We start from the raw sequence: 19213 nt of genomic DNA, 5'->3' as shown, positions 1-19213 counted from the left end.
TTACATATGGCTGTTATGGGGGTTGTTTTGCTTTCATGGTGTAATTTATTTATATTCATGTTTTCAGATGTGTTATGTAGGTTTGCATGGAGACTTTCAGATAGCAAGTGGCTAACAAGCCTAATATATAAATAAATCCTTATGCATAGTGTGCCCTTCACCATATGTTCACAAGGCAGAAATGCATCACGTAAAAATCGTAAAATAGTGAACGCTATCAAATGTCAAAAGAATAAAACAAAACATCAGCAGAGTATAAAAGCAGGTGATTAAAATTACCAGGGTGGTTCCCAATATCAGCAATTTCCAAAGTTCTGGGGAAAGAGGTACCTCTTTAGCTTCTGGTGAAAAATTAGCAATGCATAAACAGCAACAAGACCGAAAATATGAAAACAGTGCTGTATTGAACTCTCTAAGAGCACATATATCAAAATATAAATAATGTTACATATTGCACTGTGTTGCTTAATTATATCAGAAGACAGAACCCTGGTTGACAGTTCGCTTTGACTAAATCGATGTTTCCCAAACTTAGGTCTCCAGCTGTTTTTGGACCACAACTCCCATCATCCCTAGCTAGCAGGACAAGTGGTCAGGACCTGATAGGAACTATAGTCCCAAAACAGCTAGAGACCCAGGTTTGGGAAACACTGGACTTAAATGGTCCTTTTACATCCCATCTATTTAATTATCTGGCATCCTTGGGAAGAGTGACAACACCACATTCTCCAGAAGGAAACGCACCCAAGTCCTTCATTTGCATTACTGGCTGATAGAAGCTCTTTTGCCTGTGCAGCTGCTTATTCTTTGGTATATTGTTAGCTGTAATCATAGTTTGCTTTAATTGCAACATTATTTATTTTTGGTTATACATGGGCCACTTTTCAGTTTCTTGGAGGAAAGGTGAGATAAAAATGGAGTGAATTTTCACCTGCATATTCATTGCATTAATAAAATGTTCCAATTTTACCTTCCAGGGAGTTTAAAGATATAGAGAATGCCTGGTTACATCTAGACATGTGGTAAGTAGGGTTGGGTGTTATTCCTCACAGCACTTGTACCCTTTGTGACATTTGAATTGTATGCCTGCAAAGATCTCTGTGGAGTTGGTCAGGTCTAACATTGCACCCTTACAGAAATATACCACTCTGCTAATGTCAGTCCATCTGTCCAGAATACTAAATTGTCTTTTGGCTGACACTCTTCTCATTTTGTTTCCATCTCTTTCTCTGTTTCGCTTGTACATCTTTAAATCTGTTTCTTGTAGGGACTCGGATGATGATGTCGAAACTGTGCGCCACAAACTGGGAGAGTTGACAGACCTCCATGGCCTGAAGAGGTTTGTACTAACCATGGGCCTTTTCACGTTAATGTAGGGTCATCCAGACAAGCAAGAAAAGGCATTTAAAGAACAAAATGGAACAATATTCTGTGCTCTTCTGTACAAGAGAAGTCTCCCCCCCCCCCATTTCACCCTCTCTGGTTTACTTTTTCCTCTCCAGGATTTTTAAGGAAGCTCGCAAGGACAAAGGGCAGGATGACTTTCTGGGGAATGTGGTACTTCGCCTGCAGGTGAGGAAGGGAAGAGCAAATTGTCATGGCAATGTTTTACCTGTTGGCATCCTGGTCTTCCTTGAGCCATGGTTAACCCTCACAAATTTGTCACAGCTTCATAATTCACATGTCATAAAGTGGTAAACCAAGCCATCTTGGTTCATTTTTAAAAAATCAAATGTGGTCCAGGGAAGATGGGACCTGTGTGGCAGCTGGCATGGTATGTGCCACTAAAAGAGATACAGATTCCAGAGTTTGTTTTTGTTGTCACTCCAACCTCACTGATTCATTAGGGAGCAGGTTCAAATCTGTAGTTTACCAAACTGTAACCATAGCAACAAATTGATTAAACGCTGCGGTCATGTTGAAAATGCGTGTTCTGCAATCGGAATTGCTTTGTTGTGTTTTTCAAAAAATACATTTCTTTAATTTTTCACAATGTATCAAAGGCTATAATCCAAAACCCCTCTGTTTTGGGCATGGGGTGTATGTGTTGGCTTCTGCCCACTGAGTGACAGCTCCCTGTTTCACCCACCCAATGCATGGGTAGAAGTGCCACTGGCAGGATCCCTGCCACAACATCCTGCAGCAAGCCCTAAAATGGAGGATAGTTGAGCCAGTCTGAGATCTGCTGGATCCTGAGCTGACCCTGTTTCTCTCCCATGAGGGCATTGTGCCCAATCTTGGCCCAATCCCTGTGCCAATTTCAGGCTGGTGCAGCAGCCGTTTACCAGGGTTTGGATGGCAGCCTAACACAGTTCAGTGGTGATACCTCTAATTCACCTGCCAGAACTATCCTAACCTCTCTTTTCATTATCTGCCCACTGTTTTTTCTCTTTGTTTGGACAGGACCTGCATGGCAGAGACGACCGCTGGTGCAGGCTGGAACCTCGCACAGAAACCTACCCCAACCGAGGACATTGCCACCTGCAGTTCCTTTTTATGCATAAGAGGGTAAGGGAGTGGCCCCTTACCCTTTAGAGGGTGATATGAAGCCAGCTGGGGAGGGGACTCTGAACTATATGCTATGGTCTTCGATGGTTAGGTTGGCATGGCATCAAAGTGCAAAGCTTTTTCTCCTGTGTTGTCACCTCCTACTGGATGTTTGCTTGACCCAGTCTTTGGTTACCTTCCCAAAGGTGGTAAAGACTTTACCCTTTCAAATGACATTCAGATGTTCTGAAACTGTGTTGTTTTGTTGCTATGGCTTATTATAGCTCTATTGGGAATTGGTCTTTTACTAGTATGGGCATTGTCTCATATATTTCTACCCTGCCTTGGTTATACGTCTCGGAGGAAGGTAACTGAGATATAAGAGACACTTTGTCAGGTGTTCTAATATGGGTCAGTGTTATGATTGAACATGTAGAGATCAGCAATCTCCAGTATTGTGGGAAAGTGTGTGTGCAACTGAGTATGCAAGGCCAGCTCTGTCGTTAGGCAGAGTAAGGTGCCTGCCTCAGGCAGCTGATTTTTGGTGTCATGAAAGGACAGCAAATGCTTATTTATTGAATTTAGTAATGTATTTTTTACTGCACTCTGTGAGGGGAAAACTACATTCCCAGGATTATTTTGGGGAAGCCATGTGCTTTAAACATAATGCTTGCCTGGAGGAACAATCTTCTCCCACCATGTGCTGTTTCAGGGGTTATTCTGAACCCCCTCCAGTCAATTGAGGGAGGCAGAAGGCATGTAGAATGGAGGAGAGGAGGGAAGCCCTCATTTCGCTAGCAGAAGTCTTTGTGTGGGCTTCCACTGGTGGGGCCCAGTTAGTTGATTCCAGTCTGTGGTACGTATGCAGAGAACACCCTCTTCTAGCGCTTTCTAAAAGCTGGATGCCTGACATTGTTTCCTTTCTAGAGAGCCACCTCAGCCAGCAAGACACAGCCAAGCTACACAGTCCACCGGCACCTTCTTCAGCAGATGGTTTCTTATGAGCTTCTTCAGCACCAGGTAAATGATGGACTTGACTTGGTTACTCCCTGTTTCCTTCCATCTAGTTCAATAATCTAATCTAGGTAAGTGGCGCTAAATGGAAACTGAGCTTTAGCAGAAAGAAGCACAAAGCAAGAGTCTCACAGAGCAACTGGTTGCTAGAGCTTCTCAAAGCAGTCATGATGTCAACAGGACTGCTACAGTCTCCTTCCTTTCCCTTGCAGGTGGGCAGCACTTCCTGGAATGGAGAGTTGAGCAAACATGCCAGTACAATCTTGTATCTGCATGCTACACAAAAAGATATTTCAGACTTCCACCAGGTTATGGCGTGAGTATCTCCTGCACTCTTCCACCCGAGGCAGCAGCTATTGCCATGTGGAAGTTACTTCAGCAATCAAATGGCATTAGGAGTTAGGATTGTTGCTATTTTCGGGTGGGATTCAATCAAATTCAGGTCATAGTTGGTTGGGAGGTCTTGCTTAACAAGTCTGCTTCCCCCAAAAGATTGGATTTTTTTCTGATGTGGACCAAGTGATAGAGAAATGCACTGGAGGGTGTGGGATAACACTGGCTTTGATGCAACCTTATCTAACCTCCTCACAAACAAACCAGAACAAATGCTCATTAAGTAGCCAATGTCCTCTAATCTCTTTGTACACAAATTGAGATGGAAGTCATCTGATGGTGCCTTTAGTCACAGATGCCTTCTGCTGATTCCTCTGTCAGTCCTAGAATCCCATTCATGAGTTTGATTCATTTCCATATACTATGCACACATTGTGACCCCACCCTTCTTTGAATAGACCTTTCCAGAGCTATTTACTATTGACAGAAGAGCTGTCTCCTCTCCCATCACTTAGCAGTCTCAAATAACCAGTTTCAGCTTCTTCAACCTGGAGGTGGCACAGTGGGTCAGTGCTTGTGGCTGTCAACCAGAAGGTTGATGGTTCAAGTCCACTCAGGGACAGCGATGGACAGGGTTCCTGCACTGCAGGGGGTTGGACTAGATGACCCCCAGGATCCCTTCCAACTCTATGATAATTCTACAAAAATCTAAATTCCACCCCGAGAGACATTAAGAAAACCAATCCCCCGTTTTCTGCAAAGAGATGAAGAGATTTCAGTGCTTATTGTGTGACTTCTCCCTCCTTGACACAGGCACTGGCTAGCTTACAGCAAGCTCTACCAGAACTTGGAGTTTGACAGCAGCTGCCTGCTTCACCAGATCACCAGCATAGAGTACCAGTGGGTGGAAGGTCGATTAAGACAGGAGCAGGTAAGAAAGAAACCTGAAATTGCAAGCGCTAGTAGAGTAGAATATGCCTGTCCAGCAGGAGACAGCCATGTTTAACCTAAAAGGAATTCCTGCTGAGTCCCCCATGTGGACTGATGCCGCAACACTTATGCACATGAATACTTAAGCATGCAAAAATGACCACTACTTGGCACCTCTCAGTGCTGTGGTTGCCCTTTACCAGGTTTTTCTACTTTCTCGTGTCTTTTTGTTCTGCTTTTGGGTCATTTTGGAAGATCTGTATGGCTCTCGTTACCGACAGAGGAGGAGGAAGGGTTGGGGGTGAAACCAGCTTTGAGGTGTAAACTGCTTTGAGGTTTTGTGAGCTGCTTTGAGGAGTTTTAAATGTCTGACATTTTAATATGTTTTTATATTTTTTCTGGAAGCCACACAGAGTTGATGATTATTTAAATTAATCACTCCTGAGTGCTTTCTTTTCTTAACACAGCCTTTGATCTTTCTTGGGCGACTCACTTCTCTCAAAAGGTACTTCTCACTAGGTCTGATACATACACACACACACACACACACACACACACACACACAAATAAATATTTGTTTCTTTCCTCAGAATGTAGAACTAGCCGACTCCTTTCAGTCCTTGCTGGCTTATGGGATTTCTCTAATCCGGAAGTACCAGATTGTCTTTCCGCTTTCTGCTCCTAATTCTACAAAGAAGCTACAATCCCTGCTCAGGTGAGCTGTCACAAAGCTTCCCTATGAAAAGGGACCACAATCAGCCCTCCCCACACCTTGGCTTAGGAGAAAAGAGGCAGAGCTGTGTATCATATCTGCATACTGATGACACGTCAGTCCAAGCCTACAGATGATTTCTCCTTTTGCATCTGTATAGATGCTAAAAATATTGAGGGATAAGACAGAACACTGAAGGATGAAAAGGATGGAGTGTAACAGATTACCCAGAGTCATCTTCTGGAATGGCCCTTCCAGAAGGGATCAGCACCACTGTAACCCCATTCGTCAAACTCCTAACCGAAGGTGGTCTGTAAGGGTGCTAGGGTTGATGTGTGGAAAGCCATTAAGAGCCCTGCTAGAAGAGAGATCGCAACTCATGTGTGATAATAATAATACATTTTTTTTGTATCCTGCCCTCCCCAGCCAAAGCCGGGTTCAGAGCGGCTAACAAGAAGTAAAAATAGCACAGCACATAAAACCACACAGTCAATAAATTAAAATACATTCTAAAATCAATTCAGAATCAAATTAATGGCAACCATTGGGTTAGAATTCTATGAGGATACAGAAGAAGAGAGGGGGTCAGACTGTGCCTTGGCCAAAGGCCTGGCGGAACAACTCCGTCTTGCAGGCAGATGTCAAGTCCCGCAGGGCCCTAGTGTTTTGTGACAGAGCGTTCCACCAGATCGGAGCCACAGCGGAAAAAGCCCTGGCTCTGGTTGAGGCAGCCTAACCTCCCTGTGGCCCGGGATCGCCAACATGTTTTTATTTGAAGACCGTAAGGTCCTCTGTGGGACATACCAGGAGAGGCGGTCCCGTAGGTACGAGGGTCCTAGGCTGTAGGAAAATAAATCCTAAACCTTTATTCAAATAGCATTAAACTTCATCAATGCTTTTTTTTCGTTGCCACACAGACTCTTGGTGCAGATGTGTAAAATGAAAGCCTTCAGAGAACTTTGTACAGAAACCCCTGACCTTCAGGAAATGGTGACAGAGGCACTCAAGGTACATGGCCATTGGACCTTTCCCCCCAAGCTCGCATTGAGATATTGAGGGCTTCTATATTCCTTCCTTCAGTGTGGAGCTGGAGCTAGAAAATGGTTAGTCTAATCCTGTTTTCCAAAACTGACCACCAGTGCTGGGCTTTGGGTTTTCTGTGACTGCCACCTTAGAGAAATCCATTCGTCAGCTTTTCTTCAGAGAGTCTGTTCAGCAAGTAGCATTTCCCAGAAGGCTCAAAAGATCAGTCTATGACCCCAGAAATTTTCTCCTTGTCTTGTGTGATCTTTGAGTATCCGGCACAATGTAGCTTCCAACCATGGCCCCAGATAATACATTGCTCAGATGTGATTGATCCCTGACTTCACATCTGAACGTGGACTTTTAATGGGCTTGGAAGCATGTGGTGGAACATGACTGTAGTACTCTTCATTCCTTGTCCTGTTTTCTCAGACTGGAACAGCAGAGTGGTTTCAGATGAAGAAGCAACACCTGAAGCCAATGGTAAAGGTAAGTGTGTGTGTGTGTGTGTGTGTGTGTGTGTGTGTGTGTTTTAGTTGGACAGAGCTTACACTGAGAGCATGTTGCTGGGTTGTTGAATTCTGCATCTCATAGATTCTGGGATGGATGAAAGTAGGCAATGCTTCACACATTGCATTTCTTGTCCATATGGATAGACCCAAATGAGCACTCATTTGTAGTTAAATGTAATCCAGGCAATTTCAGATAAGGCCACCAGCGCCTTCCTTAATCATTAGCTGGCAAGTGGCAGAGGTGAGATTGGGAGGGGGGAGAGAGGTGGCGATATGGCATACTGGTGCTTACCACCTCAAAAAAAGCACTGCCTGTTCCCTTCTCCATTCCTTTTGCAGACTATGGAGGAGTGCGGGAAGGCCCTGGTCACTCTTCTTCTGGAGGTGAATGCAGATCTCCAGCGGAGCCACAAAACCTATAACAAATATTTCACCAAGTAAGTCTCTGGAAGACATTTTTCTGTTCCCTGTTCGGTCTCTCCGCTCAAGAAATATGTCCCAAAATCTTTATTCAGCAACAGAAGGTCCAAGCGGTTGAGACCAAGCATAGCAGAATCTTACCCCAGTGTTATAGTTGCCCATTCTTCCCAGGAAAATTAACTATTGTTTATTTTAAATATTACTTTACTTAAATACACACACACACACTTATGTATGCATGTATCGCCTGACTAGTTATCATGAAGTCAGAAAGAAAAGTTTTACCGTCAAATTTAAATCTGGTTAGGCATTCAAATTGACTTATTTTGTACAACTTCCCGGCCTAGAAATTTAATCTTTTGATGTTGTTTAAATCTCTCACATCTGCAATTCCTCAGAGATTTCTGACATTTTTAGCTACTGTTTTTGGATACTTTTGAGGACAGGGCCTCTCCTTATCCTTCCTCAAAATGGACACAGGAACTTAAGAAGAGCCTCCTGATGAGGCCCATGCCCCATAAAGTCCAGCATCCTGTTCTCACAGCAGCCAAGCAGATGCCTGTAGGAAACACACAAGCAGGACCCCCGAGCACAAGAACCCTTTCCCAGTTTGCAGCAATTGTTGGCAAGTCCCAGCATGACAGCTATGAATTACTCTGTGTAACCTGCTTGCCTTTTGGTTGACAGTTCTGGGGGCCCAGCTTGATTGCTACTGAAAGGGGCTGGATCTGGCTCTGGGCCTCTAGCTGCAGGTTCCTTATTACCGGGCCTGAAAGGATTCAGTAATACAGTGTCTTGGCACATTTCTGACCACCTGTTTTTTCCTCCTCCTCCTCCTGTGTAGCACTGTCAGAGTGGACCTCTTCTCAATTGCGTATCTCGAAATGCAGGCGCAGGTGAGTAGCTGCTTTGTGGGTCAGCTGCAAAGAGGACTCCAGTTCTTTTATGTGCCACAGCAGTGGTGGAAGAGACTGGGGAAAGGATGAAGCAGTGGCTGCCTCAATTTTTATTTTTTATTTTTTGTCATAAGCAAGAACTCTGGGCTTTGTCTGCTAGTTCCAGTGGGTGGTGAGATTCACCTGAGTCTTATTCGCGATGAAGCTTCACTTGCCCTTAACCAGCTATGTTCATGTTTCATCTCAGGACTGGTTCACAGGTCCATTTCATATTGGCTTTGAATCAGTGTGTGTTCCAACCAGCCCTGCAGTCCAGCTCAGGTGCTAAGAAACCCTGCTTGTTTTTGGTGTGAGTTTCTGGGCATAGCTTCTCTTGAGTGTTTTGGTGTTGTAGAAACATATTTACACCATCAGTCATTACACACTGATTCAAAATGGGGTAGGGGTTTTTTTTGGCAGGGTGTTGTTTTTTTAATGTAAACCCTTTTTTTCCAAATAAGTCCTGTGACAGGTCATGTGGCAGATCCATTCAGGATTAATGTGCCACAAATGTGTGCAATCCTTCAGGTTCTTCTCTAGGTGGAAATGCTCTGTGGTTATCCTTTCACTTCATGTGCCTGTTGAAGGTTTAGGGCGTAGGGTGGAGTGCCCTGGTTAGCCTATGAAAGAGCCTTTTTGCATGGGACAATGGCATCAATTAAAAAAGAAAGCATACATACATCCTCTTTGTATGAGAGACTGAGAACCCTAGCCATTGCGGACCCAATTTTCTGCATCGTAGAGGTTGGAAAATGTGGGGAGAGAAACACAGGCCACAGTATGACTCCGTCCTTGCCACCCTCACTTACCTGGCAGTGACGGCCTTAATTCCCAGGCAGCTGATGGGTGGTGGAGGAGCAACAGCTACAATAATAGCAAACCATGCAGGGCTTGCATCTCAGCAGGATGCATATTGTGACAGTCCTGACCAAGCTTCCTCAACCTCGGCCCTCCAGATGTTTTGAGACTACAATTCCCATCATCCCTGACCGCTGGTCCTGCTAGCTAGGGACCATGGGAGTTGTAGGCCAAAAAACATCTGGAGGGCCGAGTTTGAGGAAGCTTGGTCCTGACCGTGCTCCTTAGGGCTGGGATTTCCCAGTATCTGACCAGTTTTGTTGTAGGCCAGCTGAATTTTTAAAATAATAGTTTTCAAAGGCTACCCAAAGCACAGCTTATCAAATGAGTCTTCCCTGAGTCAATAGGAATGGCTGTTTACCCTCTGGATTGCTGGGCCTGCTGCATGCTCACCGGTTCTCATTGGCCCATTCTAGTTTTTGTTGCCATTCTAGGTTTCCCATTATGTCAAGGAGCAGCTGAGAAAGATTGACAGTGGCATGTCCCAGCTCACAGCAGAGAGTCTTTTCCAGCTCTATCTCAGCCTGCAGGAACTATATCGCATGAAGGACCTTGTGTGCAACAGGTGCTGACCTCTTTGAAGGTCAAAGCTTTTGTTTTCAGCCTTGGGTCTGTTCTTATGGCCACCACATGGAGGCTTCTTATCCATTTCACTAGAGTGTGGCCATTTCTGAGTGTGTGTGTGTGTGTGCATTCTTGTGTGCTTATAGTGTTATGAGTTTGGGGCGGGAGCAGGCTGCATGTGAGGTCGTCCCAACCCCTGAATCCAGCAAGTGTTTTTAAAAAAATAAGCCGGGCTATCTTACTGTGTGGGCCGCGGGTTGCACTGTTGGTTAAACCACAGAGCCTAGGACTTGCCGATCAGAAGGTTGGTGGTTTGAATCCGCACAACAGGGTGAGCTCCTGTTGCTCTGTCCCAGCTCCTGCCAACCTAGCAGTTTGAAAGCACGTCAAAATGCAAGTAAATAAATAGGTACCATTCCGGCGGGAAGGTAAATGGTTTTTCCGTGTGCTGCTCTGGTTCACCAGAAGCGGCTTAGTCATGCTGGCCACATGACCCGGAAGCTGTACGCCGGCTCCCTGGCCAATAAAGCAAGATGAGCACCGCAACCCCAGAGTCGGTCACAACTGGACCTAATGGTCAGGGGTCCCTTTACCTTTACCTTATCTTACTGTGTGTTGAAGTGATTGCCTGGGTGACGGGCCATTAAAGGAAACAAAGGAAAGGGGGCTCTATGTGAGATAGCAAAATAGCAAATGGGTGGGGCTCCTTCCTCCTCCCTCCCTCAACTCAGGGATAGTTAGAAGGACAAAGCCTGAGTTTAGAGTTGAAAGTGGCAGTGATGTAACCTAGAAGTAAAGCAAACAGCTGTAGAGGGAGTTAGAGCAGAACCCTGAGAGCAGTGTTTCTGTTTGAATCCAAGGCTTGTAGCTATTGGGAGAAACAAGATCCTTTTGGGGCATTAATGCTGCAACCCCCTCCATCATAGGCTCGGGTTGTATATATGTGCAAATAAGCCATAGATCATAAAGACACCAGTCTCCGCTGTGCCTCATCAACATGATGGTATTGCAGCAGTAAAGCTGCCAGTACATTTGCAAAGCTATGCAGGGTCCAGTATGGTTTCAAAACGAAACACGAACACTGCAGCCCCTGGAATCCTGCACCGCTTGGAGATTGGAAGTGGTGTGTAACAATGCACAAGGAAGGGCCTGTTGGGACAGACTTGCTATTGTTGCCCCTGACCGGGATGACTAATCCGTGGAGCAAATTCAGGCAGAAATTTAGCACAAGTTAGATGACTTTGTTTCAGTTACTGAATCTGCCAGGTTAAGTAGGTTCTGGTTTTGTATCTTTTCTTTCCAGGGAAGGTCCTCTTGAACTGACAAACTACCACCAGTGGTTCAAGGAAGCCATCCCCAAGTGGCTTCAGAAGGCATACACCATAGCCTTAGAAAGGACTCAGAGAGCTATCCAGGTAGACCAGGTAATGAATGGATCCCCATCCACGGAAGGGTCAATTATTATTGCTTTCAGCCTTATGGCATTCACATAAACAGGTGACTTTTGCCAATAGAAATGGTGACCGTTCTGGTGAGATGCAACGCGGGATTAAATCCCAAAAAGAACAATGTGTGCAAAATCATCATCATCATTATTAGGTTGAAGACACGTTTAAGCAGTGCTTTTTTTCCTTAAAAAAAGGAGAGAGGTACTCTAATTTTCCTACTCATATTGAAATACTACCTCTCAATGAGGCCAAACTTAGATACACAAAATGTTTAGGGGTATGCATACCCCTGCGCTGTCCCCCCCACAGAAAAAAAGCAGTGCATTTAAGTAAGTCCTAATAGCTACTTCCACTGGACCAACATCATTGAAGTAAGTGGAGCATTCTAAATTAAGTGATCGGAGGAACAGCCAGCCAGGTGTGAAAATCCCCTTTTGTTTTAGAGATTCAGGCTCCAAATTAACTGAAGCACTCAACCAATCTGCACTTGATTATTTATGCTGTTTCCCTTCTTTTGTTTTTCTTCAGCTGACACCGTTAGGAGAGCTGAATAAGCACAGCACATCCACGGTAGACTTATCAACTTGCTATGCTCAGATGGTAAAGACCTGGCAGCAACTGGACTGGCCGGATCCTGAAGAGGCCTTCATGATCATGGTGAAATTTGTTGAGGTGCATATACAGTAGGGATGGGCTGTGTTTCACTTTCATCTGTGATCCATTTATAAGTCTTTTAACTCTTGTTCCCACATTAATCTGTGAATTTGTGCAGAAATCCATACAAAAGTAGCATTTAAATACCCATGTATTATTATTTTTTAAAATATATTTCAAAATTTTAAAATGCATTGTTTTTCAATGTACTGTACATACTTCTAAATATATTTTGATACAGCTTTTCGATTGGAGAACTGTGTCATAACATTCAGGAGGTGCAAGAGCTGATAGATCTTCACATTAGCCCTGGAGGTGTAGTATAGAGCCAGATGTTCCAATTTAGTAACACTGAGATCCAGTGTGATGCACAGAAACAAATCCTATGAATGTTGGGGAAGATCCACCCTACTGTAAACGACTTTGTACATGAATCTGGCACTTGAAACTTTTAAGATGTTGGAAACAAGGATGCCAGCTGAGAACCTATAGCCCCAAAGAGGCACAAACAGTCGAGACCCAAAAACAATCAAGCAGGTCAAGAGCAGCTGAAACAACAAGTCCAGTGCTTTGCGCTTGTACCTGGTCGCACAGTTTTTACACTTGCTCTTTCATTATACTCTAGGAAGTAGTAGTACTTCAGAAAAGAAGTAATACATTATTCCAATGGAAAAAAAGAACCCACCTTAATTTGGGATAGAGGATTGGAATGTTTGTTTGTAAATTATTATTATTTCTTAAATACAGTGGTACCTCGGGTTAAGAACTTAATTCACTCTAGAGGTCTGTTCTTAACCTGAAACTGTTCTTAACTGAGGTACCACTTTAGCTAATGGGGCCTCCTGCTGCCGCCACACAATTTTTGTTCTCATCCTGAAGCAAAGTTCTTAACCCGAGGTACTATTTCTGGGTTAGCAGAGTCTGTAACCTGAGGTACCACTGTATATTTCTTGCCTGCTTGCCACCCCTTTGATCCCTAATGACCCGAATTACCCCCCAGACCAGATGTATTTCATTCTTGCGATGCTCTTATTATCTGATGTTGGAATCGCCTCTGCCTATTCCTTCCCACATCCTTGTAGGAAGCAGTGAAATCCAAGCAGTGAACTGATGCATTGGGAGTCTTTACCTCCATAGAGCATGACATCCTCAAGCTTTTTCCTTTTTTGACTTCTTAGGACATATGTAAAATTGCTCTGATGTACTGCCGACTGATCAAGACAAGGGCAGAAGAATTGTCATCAAAGAAACACAAAGAGGGAGAAGCGGCAAACAGGGTGAGCGATGGAGCCAGTTTCTGACAAAGGGCGTTGTTCAAGTAGGCTTTTGGGAGGTGGAGAAGTCCCACTGAAATATACTTGGAGTTGAGTGTGGATTTCATGCTCTTTATTTAGCTCATAGTAGTGAGGAATGCCAGTTCCCCCGAAATGTCTGCTTTATATACATTATTTACACAATGGGCCCCACGTGATTGGCTAATTATGGGATTCTCCTGTAGGCTAATCAGGTTGCGGATTCACTTCCACCTGGAGTTGGATTGGGTGGCTCCTGCGGACCAATCAGACTGCTGCATTTTGGATCCTATTGTTCTAGGACCAATCAGACTGCTGCATTCTGAATCCTATTGTTCTAGGTCCAATCAGACTGCTGCATTCTGAATCTTATTGTTCTAGGACCAATCAGACTGCTGCATTTTGGATCCTATTCAGTACATAACACCTGCCAACTCTTGAGGCTACAGAATTCTGCCATTCTGCTTCACAGGCAGTTGGAATGCATCAGTTTCTTGCTTTATTTCTCCCCCCGCCAGCTCTGCGTTGTGGTGAACAACATCGAGCAGCTCCGCATGATGATCCTGAAGCTGCCGTCCCAGCTGGACTGGGCGCGCCTGGAGCAGAAGACGGGAGCGGTCATTGCGCCAGAGCAGATCCAGCACACCTTGCACCACCAGCTTCAGGCTACCGTCACTTGCCTCAACAACGAGATCCGTGGCGTGGTGCAGACCCTGGCAAGCAAAGTAACCCTGCAGCCTTGGCTTTGCTCTTGATAAGCTCAATCTGGCAGGGAAAGGTCTGGCAGAATGGGGCGAACACGAGACAGTCCGTGTTTTGCAGCCCGTGGTTATGGCTCCCTAAGATAAACCTGTGTGCATTCTGCATTTCTGTACAAGAGCCATACTGAGAACACGGGATTTTGTAGGGGCCATGCAACTCAGCATCTCAAGAAACCCAAGATTTGTATGAAAACATTAACATTTTTTTAAAAAAATCTTACGAAAATTTCACACACTGCTCTGCGTGAAATTTCAGAAGCCAGAGCAGAAGACGAGAGGGGGGAGCCTTCATAGGAAGCTGCCTTTATACGAGACTCAGACCAAATAGCCTATCTTGTTCAAGATTGTTTACATTAACTAGCAGCAGCTATCCAGCATTTCCCACCTGAACTTTTTATTCATGCAAAGCAAATGCTTTGTCAGTGAGTTTTGCCCTTCAGTGCCCCCTCCCCGTAGTTCCTTGTCTAAGGCAGCAGAAATGTTGTAAAAACTAGCAAATAGACACACCATTGGCAGAGGTGGTTCCATGATTGAGGTTGAAGAAGGGTGCTCAGTGGCTGCTGCTGTTGTTCTTGGTCCCCATTCTCCGCTTGCTGCTCTTCCTCATCTCTTCCTCCACTGTAGAAAAAATATTTTAGATCGGAATGTAATGGTAGCCTTCTATACCTGACTAATGCAGTGATTACTAAGATAATGTATGTGAACTGCTTTGAGCACTTACATAGCATCTTTCCTCAAGTAGTAGTAAGCACATGCGTTTTTATTTTGACAGCTGCATGCTGGAATTGCCAGACACATCCAGGAGCTGTACACCTGCAGCGCTTCCAGGGACCCAGAAGATGTGAGTCTTGGAATGCCGGAACAAACCGTTTTTTCTAGGCTACATGCTGTTGTGCTAAATGTGCCTCTTGGCTCTTTTGCCCTATCTGTGTCTCGCATGCTGCCTTAGCTAGTCCTACATTCAAAAGAAGCCACAACCGAAACTAGTAATGTACTAGTAATGCCCCTGGTTTTAACTCTCGGCCTTGAACTGTAATATCTATGCCTTCTGGAGCTTAGGGCTGTTTGACTTTCCAGCAAATAGTTTGGCTTTGGAGCAATATGTTAGATCTCTGTAGAGGAGGTGCAGGGAGGTGTTCAGGAGCCATAAAGGAAGGTGGCAATGGGGCGGCTTGAGTCACTTCTGAACTTACTGAGATGAATGAGAGTATGTAAGTTCATGTCAAAAAAAGCAAGCAATCATGGCGACAACCACCTTGTTCCACAGCTGTTACTATTGTCACTTTATTGTCACTACTTTTATGTTACTACTAATAATAACAATATAGAATTAGCTTTCAGAACTCCTCCACAGAGCTAAGAGATGTTGGTATTTTCTTTTTTTAACATCTTCCAGGGCTATCTAAAGTCATTATTTTTGTATATAACAAAAATATAGCACATAAGGTAAAAGCCTTTGAAATGTTATGCTGGCCGTTTTGAGCACCACCAGAGGAAGGCATTTTTACATTCCTTGTATGGAGGCCTCTGAAATGTTTGATATAGACTCCACAGTGCTCTTCCCTGTCTCTCTATTTTCTCTAATCTTTTTTCTCCCTGCTGCTCTAGTGCATCACCCCTTTAATGCTATTTTTGGAATGTGAGCTCCAGTATCTAAGTGGGAACCTGGTCCAAGAGAACTTCAACAGGTGAGCCAGAAGCCTGACATTGTTAGGATCTCACCCCCCCTCCAATCATCATTTTGTAGTAGAAGTTATAGTAGTCTGTGGCCCTATGTTCTCCAGAAGAAGAATCTTCTCCCTCCCAGAAATTCTGCAATTCCTTGGGAATAACAAAGGCTGAAGGAAGACAGGAGAGCTTAATGCTACTGGGAGATGAGTGAGGGGCACCCAACAGGTAAAAGGCCCAGGGTGCCAGAAGTTCAGAAGATTTGCCATGGTGTCAGTGTGAAGAATACATGGGTGAACCACAGCAGCATGCCAGGGTCCGTAGACAAGGAGATCTACTGCTTAGATTCTACATTAAGAACACACAATCCCAGTGTTTCCCTGCTGGGTTTTGAAGCTCTCCAAATGCAGATTTACTAGTTACAGCTATTGGGGGGGGGGCTGACCACTCTGCACATGCTCAGAAACATTCCATTCTTTCTTTATTTCGACTTCCTTGGGCCCTAGTGTTGAATCCCTAGCAAATCAGCAAAATGTTTGAGAAGGGATCAATCAGACACAGGGTCTTTAGAGAACTCCCAAATGTCTTGTTCTTCTGAACTGCTTTTGGAAACCATTATGGTTGAAAAGAGGTGCATAAATATTCTTAGATAAATAAAATGAAATATTGGAGCTCCTTTGAATGCAAGTGGGACTCTCCAATGCTATGTTAAAACTTTATTTTGCCAATTTATTTCTGGGTCTAGGACCGCCTATGATGATTCTACTGTTGTGCATTTTTTTTAAATCCCCCCCCCTTCACCCATAGTTCACCTCATTCCCCCACAGAATCTAGTTGAAAGTTGATAAATGAAACCTCTGGGAATAAGGGAGTTAGTAAGATGCGCCCTGGCTTTCTTTCTCATTCATCTCATTCACTGGTATCCAGTGGCAACCTCGTTTCTATCTCTGCTTTCTCTCCCCTCCAAACAGCCTCTTGGAGCTGCTGTGGAATCACACTCTGGACATGCTGAAAGAGGCTGCAAAACAGCAACTTGGCAACTTGGCGTACTTCAAGAAATTGCAGTGTGCCCTCAAGGTACTTAGACATGTGGAAAAGAATGTAGGATGGAGCATCTGACTTTCTTTGCTGGGCTTTAACAATGGAGCATTCACTCTTTTTCCTTTTTCTTCTTCTCCCCACCCTCACCCCTTTCATTCCATAGAACTTGGAGCGGTGTTTTCATGGAGAGGGCTGTGGTCTGCCAGAGGACACCCTCCACAATGCAACATTTACAGTAAGATGCTACAAACCCAGTTGGGCTCTCTGGAGCATTGGGAGTGGGGCGAGGGATCCCTCCACCATGAACAGGCCAATCAATCTAGGGACTCAGCAACACTCATCAATTATATCATTATGTTTGTGTGACACCAGATGGCGCTGTGGAGCAATGGGATTTTCTATTAAGAGCTTTTATAATGTGTTTTTCTATAGCACTTTTTAAAAAACCTATATAGATCCAGCCTAGGCATGCACAAAACATCACCTAAGAATGGTGGTCTTCCTGATCACCAATGATGGGGTCTTTAGAACAAGTGGGCCTCCACTCTTACTTGCTGCTTGGATTACCTGTTTCAAATTTAATTTGTCTTGCATAATCTGTCAATTTTTTGGGGGGGGGTTGTTTTGTTTTTAAACAATTGCTTAATACTAGTACAATTTCTGCTCAAACCCACTTGTCTCCTAGGCTCTGGAAGAAGAACTGGACCTCTGCTCTTCCACCAGCAGAAAACTTATCCAGAAATACTTCAGCGCCCGAATCCAGCAGCAGGTGTGTGACTTCAGTGGTCTCTGGCTCCTGTTTACAAAGAAGACTGCATCTCCTTGTTCATTCATCCTTGTGCTGAATTATATTGTTACATCTTATTTTCTTACGTTATTTGTGGCTAAGATCACCACTGTTGATTTACAGCAGGGATGTGAAACCTGTGTTCTTATAGACAAATTAACAGAGAATTAGGTTATGTTCTGCTCATACTGTTGGAGGCAGTACACCTCTGAATACTAGTGCCTCGAAAGAGGAGGAGGGGAGGGAGTTGTTGTGCTGAGGTCCAACTTGCGGGCTTCTCATCGACCCCTGATTGGCCCCTGGCCTAGAGCTTGATCTAGCAGGCCAACAGTTCTTATTAGATCTTATTTTGTGGCCCAACAGTTCTTATTAGATCACATATCCCATCCTACCTGATTATTGGCCATGCTGTCTGGGGCTGATGGGTCACACTCCAAAAACATCTGTAGGGGCCACGGATTCCCCATCCCTAATTTGCTGGATGGAACTGGAAGTGATGTTTATCACTGTTTATTACTATGGTATAGGGAGACTAGGACCATTAATTGCTGGCAAGCAAACTGGGGCATTTGAAATGCATCCTGACTTCTCTGGTTGTTCTTATTTCTTAGACAGAGGCTAGCCCTGAAAAATACGGGGCTGTGACCATCAAGGCCCTTTACCGCCACTCGGAACAAAAGCTGCGTGTTGAGGTGCTCAACGCTGTCAACCTCCTTCCCCTGGACTCCAATGGTGAGAGAGCCCTTGAGCCAAAGGAACGTGTCTCATTCTCCTTATTAGTGCAGGCGCATGAATCTGGAACGCTGTGTATGGTTCTGGCTGCCTCTTCTCAAAAAGGAGTTGGAAAAAGTTCAGAAATGGTCAGTCAGAATGATGATAACAAGGGAGAGTGATTCACTTCCCTTATGAAGCAAAGTTGCAACATTTGGGAGTTTTAAGTTTAGGGAAAATGTGGTCACAAAGGCACCATTGGAGGCAGCAAGGCTTCTGAATAGCAGTTGCTGGAAACCACGGGAGGGGAGAGTGCTCTTGCGCTCATGTTCCCATGGGCAACTGTTCAGCCACTGTGACAACAGAATGCCAGACTAGAAAATCGAAAAATAAAGGTTGGTGTTTTGATGCCAACGATAGAGTATAGACGCTGCAGAAAACATTCATTTGTGAGCAGCACTGATTCCATCTGGGAGTCCCCTTCAAATCTGAAAGGCAATTGCAATTGCTGGTAGTGTGGATAAATACAGCTTTAATATCTGAAGGGAGAAGGGGCTGAGCAGTCTGTAGGAACTACAGTGCAGTTCATTCACATTTCCAGAAGAGGTGGTTGTTGTCTCACTTTAGTGCTCTTGACTCTGTGCAAAAATCACAGCGGAGAACATTGAGCGTTTACACACTTGGCTGTTTTAAGAACACAGTGTGAGCTCTGCATGCTTGGGACCTGGAATGGGTAAATATAGATTTTAGTAAAACTGAGCCAAGGGAAAAAAATGGATGGACCTGCTCCAGAGAGTTGCTGCATCAGGAAGGTGCCCTTTGCTTAGTGGCAGAGACTAAGCCTTTTATGCAGAAGATCCCACGTTCAATCTCTGGTACCTCCAGACAGCTTTAAAAAGTTTCAAGTAGCAGGCTAGGAAAGACGCCAAGTTGGAGAGCCACCACTGCCCCATCAGACCCCACAGCATTGGGCTTGTTGTTTAGTCGTTTAGTTGTATCCAACTCTTCATGACCCCATGGACCAGAGCATGCCAGGCACTCCTGTCTTCCACTGCCTCCCGCA

At 44.5% G+C, this 19213-nt stretch overlaps 1 protein-coding gene across 7 annotated transcripts in view; it reads left to right on the top strand.

Annotated features, from left to right (window-relative positions):
- The window catches only part of UNC13D (unc-13 homolog D), a 58180-nt gene that overhangs the window by 29312 nt on the left and 9655 nt on the right, over positions 1-19213 (top strand). For all 7 annotated transcript variants that reach the window (XR_014165303.1, XM_081899574.1, XM_081899575.1 and 4 more), the window contains 23 exons: positions 978-1022; positions 1268-1339; positions 1503-1572; positions 2404-2508; positions 3415-3507; positions 3714-3817; positions 4648-4765; positions 5355-5479; positions 6394-6484; positions 6932-6988; positions 7351-7448; positions 8276-8327; positions 9659-9789; positions 11092-11212; positions 11765-11908; positions 13069-13167; positions 13701-13907; positions 14716-14784; positions 15552-15631; positions 16583-16688; positions 16816-16887; positions 17338-17421; positions 18051-18171. Coding sequence is in view for 6 of the 7 variants with exons in the window: in XM_081899574.1 (XP_081755700.1) it covers positions 978-1022; positions 1268-1339; positions 1503-1572; positions 2404-2508; positions 3415-3507; positions 3714-3817; positions 4648-4765; positions 5355-5479; positions 6394-6484; positions 6932-6988; positions 7351-7448; positions 8276-8327; positions 9659-9789; positions 11092-11212; positions 11765-11908; positions 13069-13167; positions 13701-13907; positions 14716-14784; positions 15552-15631; positions 16583-16688; positions 16816-16887; positions 17338-17421; positions 18051-18171 (2264 nt within the window). In the remaining variant the exon portion in view is untranslated. The remainder of the gene's footprint in view (positions 1-977; positions 1023-1267; positions 1340-1502; positions 1573-2403; positions 2509-3414; positions 3508-3713; positions 3818-4647; positions 4766-5354; positions 5480-6393; positions 6485-6931; positions 6989-7350; positions 7449-8275; positions 8328-9658; positions 9790-11091; positions 11213-11764; positions 11909-13068; positions 13168-13700; positions 13908-14715; positions 14785-15551; positions 15632-16582; positions 16689-16815; positions 16888-17337; positions 17422-18050; positions 18172-19213) is intronic.

The sequence above is a fragment of the Podarcis melisellensis genome (assembly GCF_964234715.1).
Source record: "Podarcis melisellensis genome assembly, chromosome: 2".
Taxonomy (NCBI): Eukaryota; Metazoa; Chordata; class Lepidosauria; order Squamata; family Lacertidae; genus Podarcis; species Podarcis melisellensis.
Note: the sequence above shows the minus strand (reverse complement) of the source record. Positions and strands in the feature narration are given on the sequence as shown.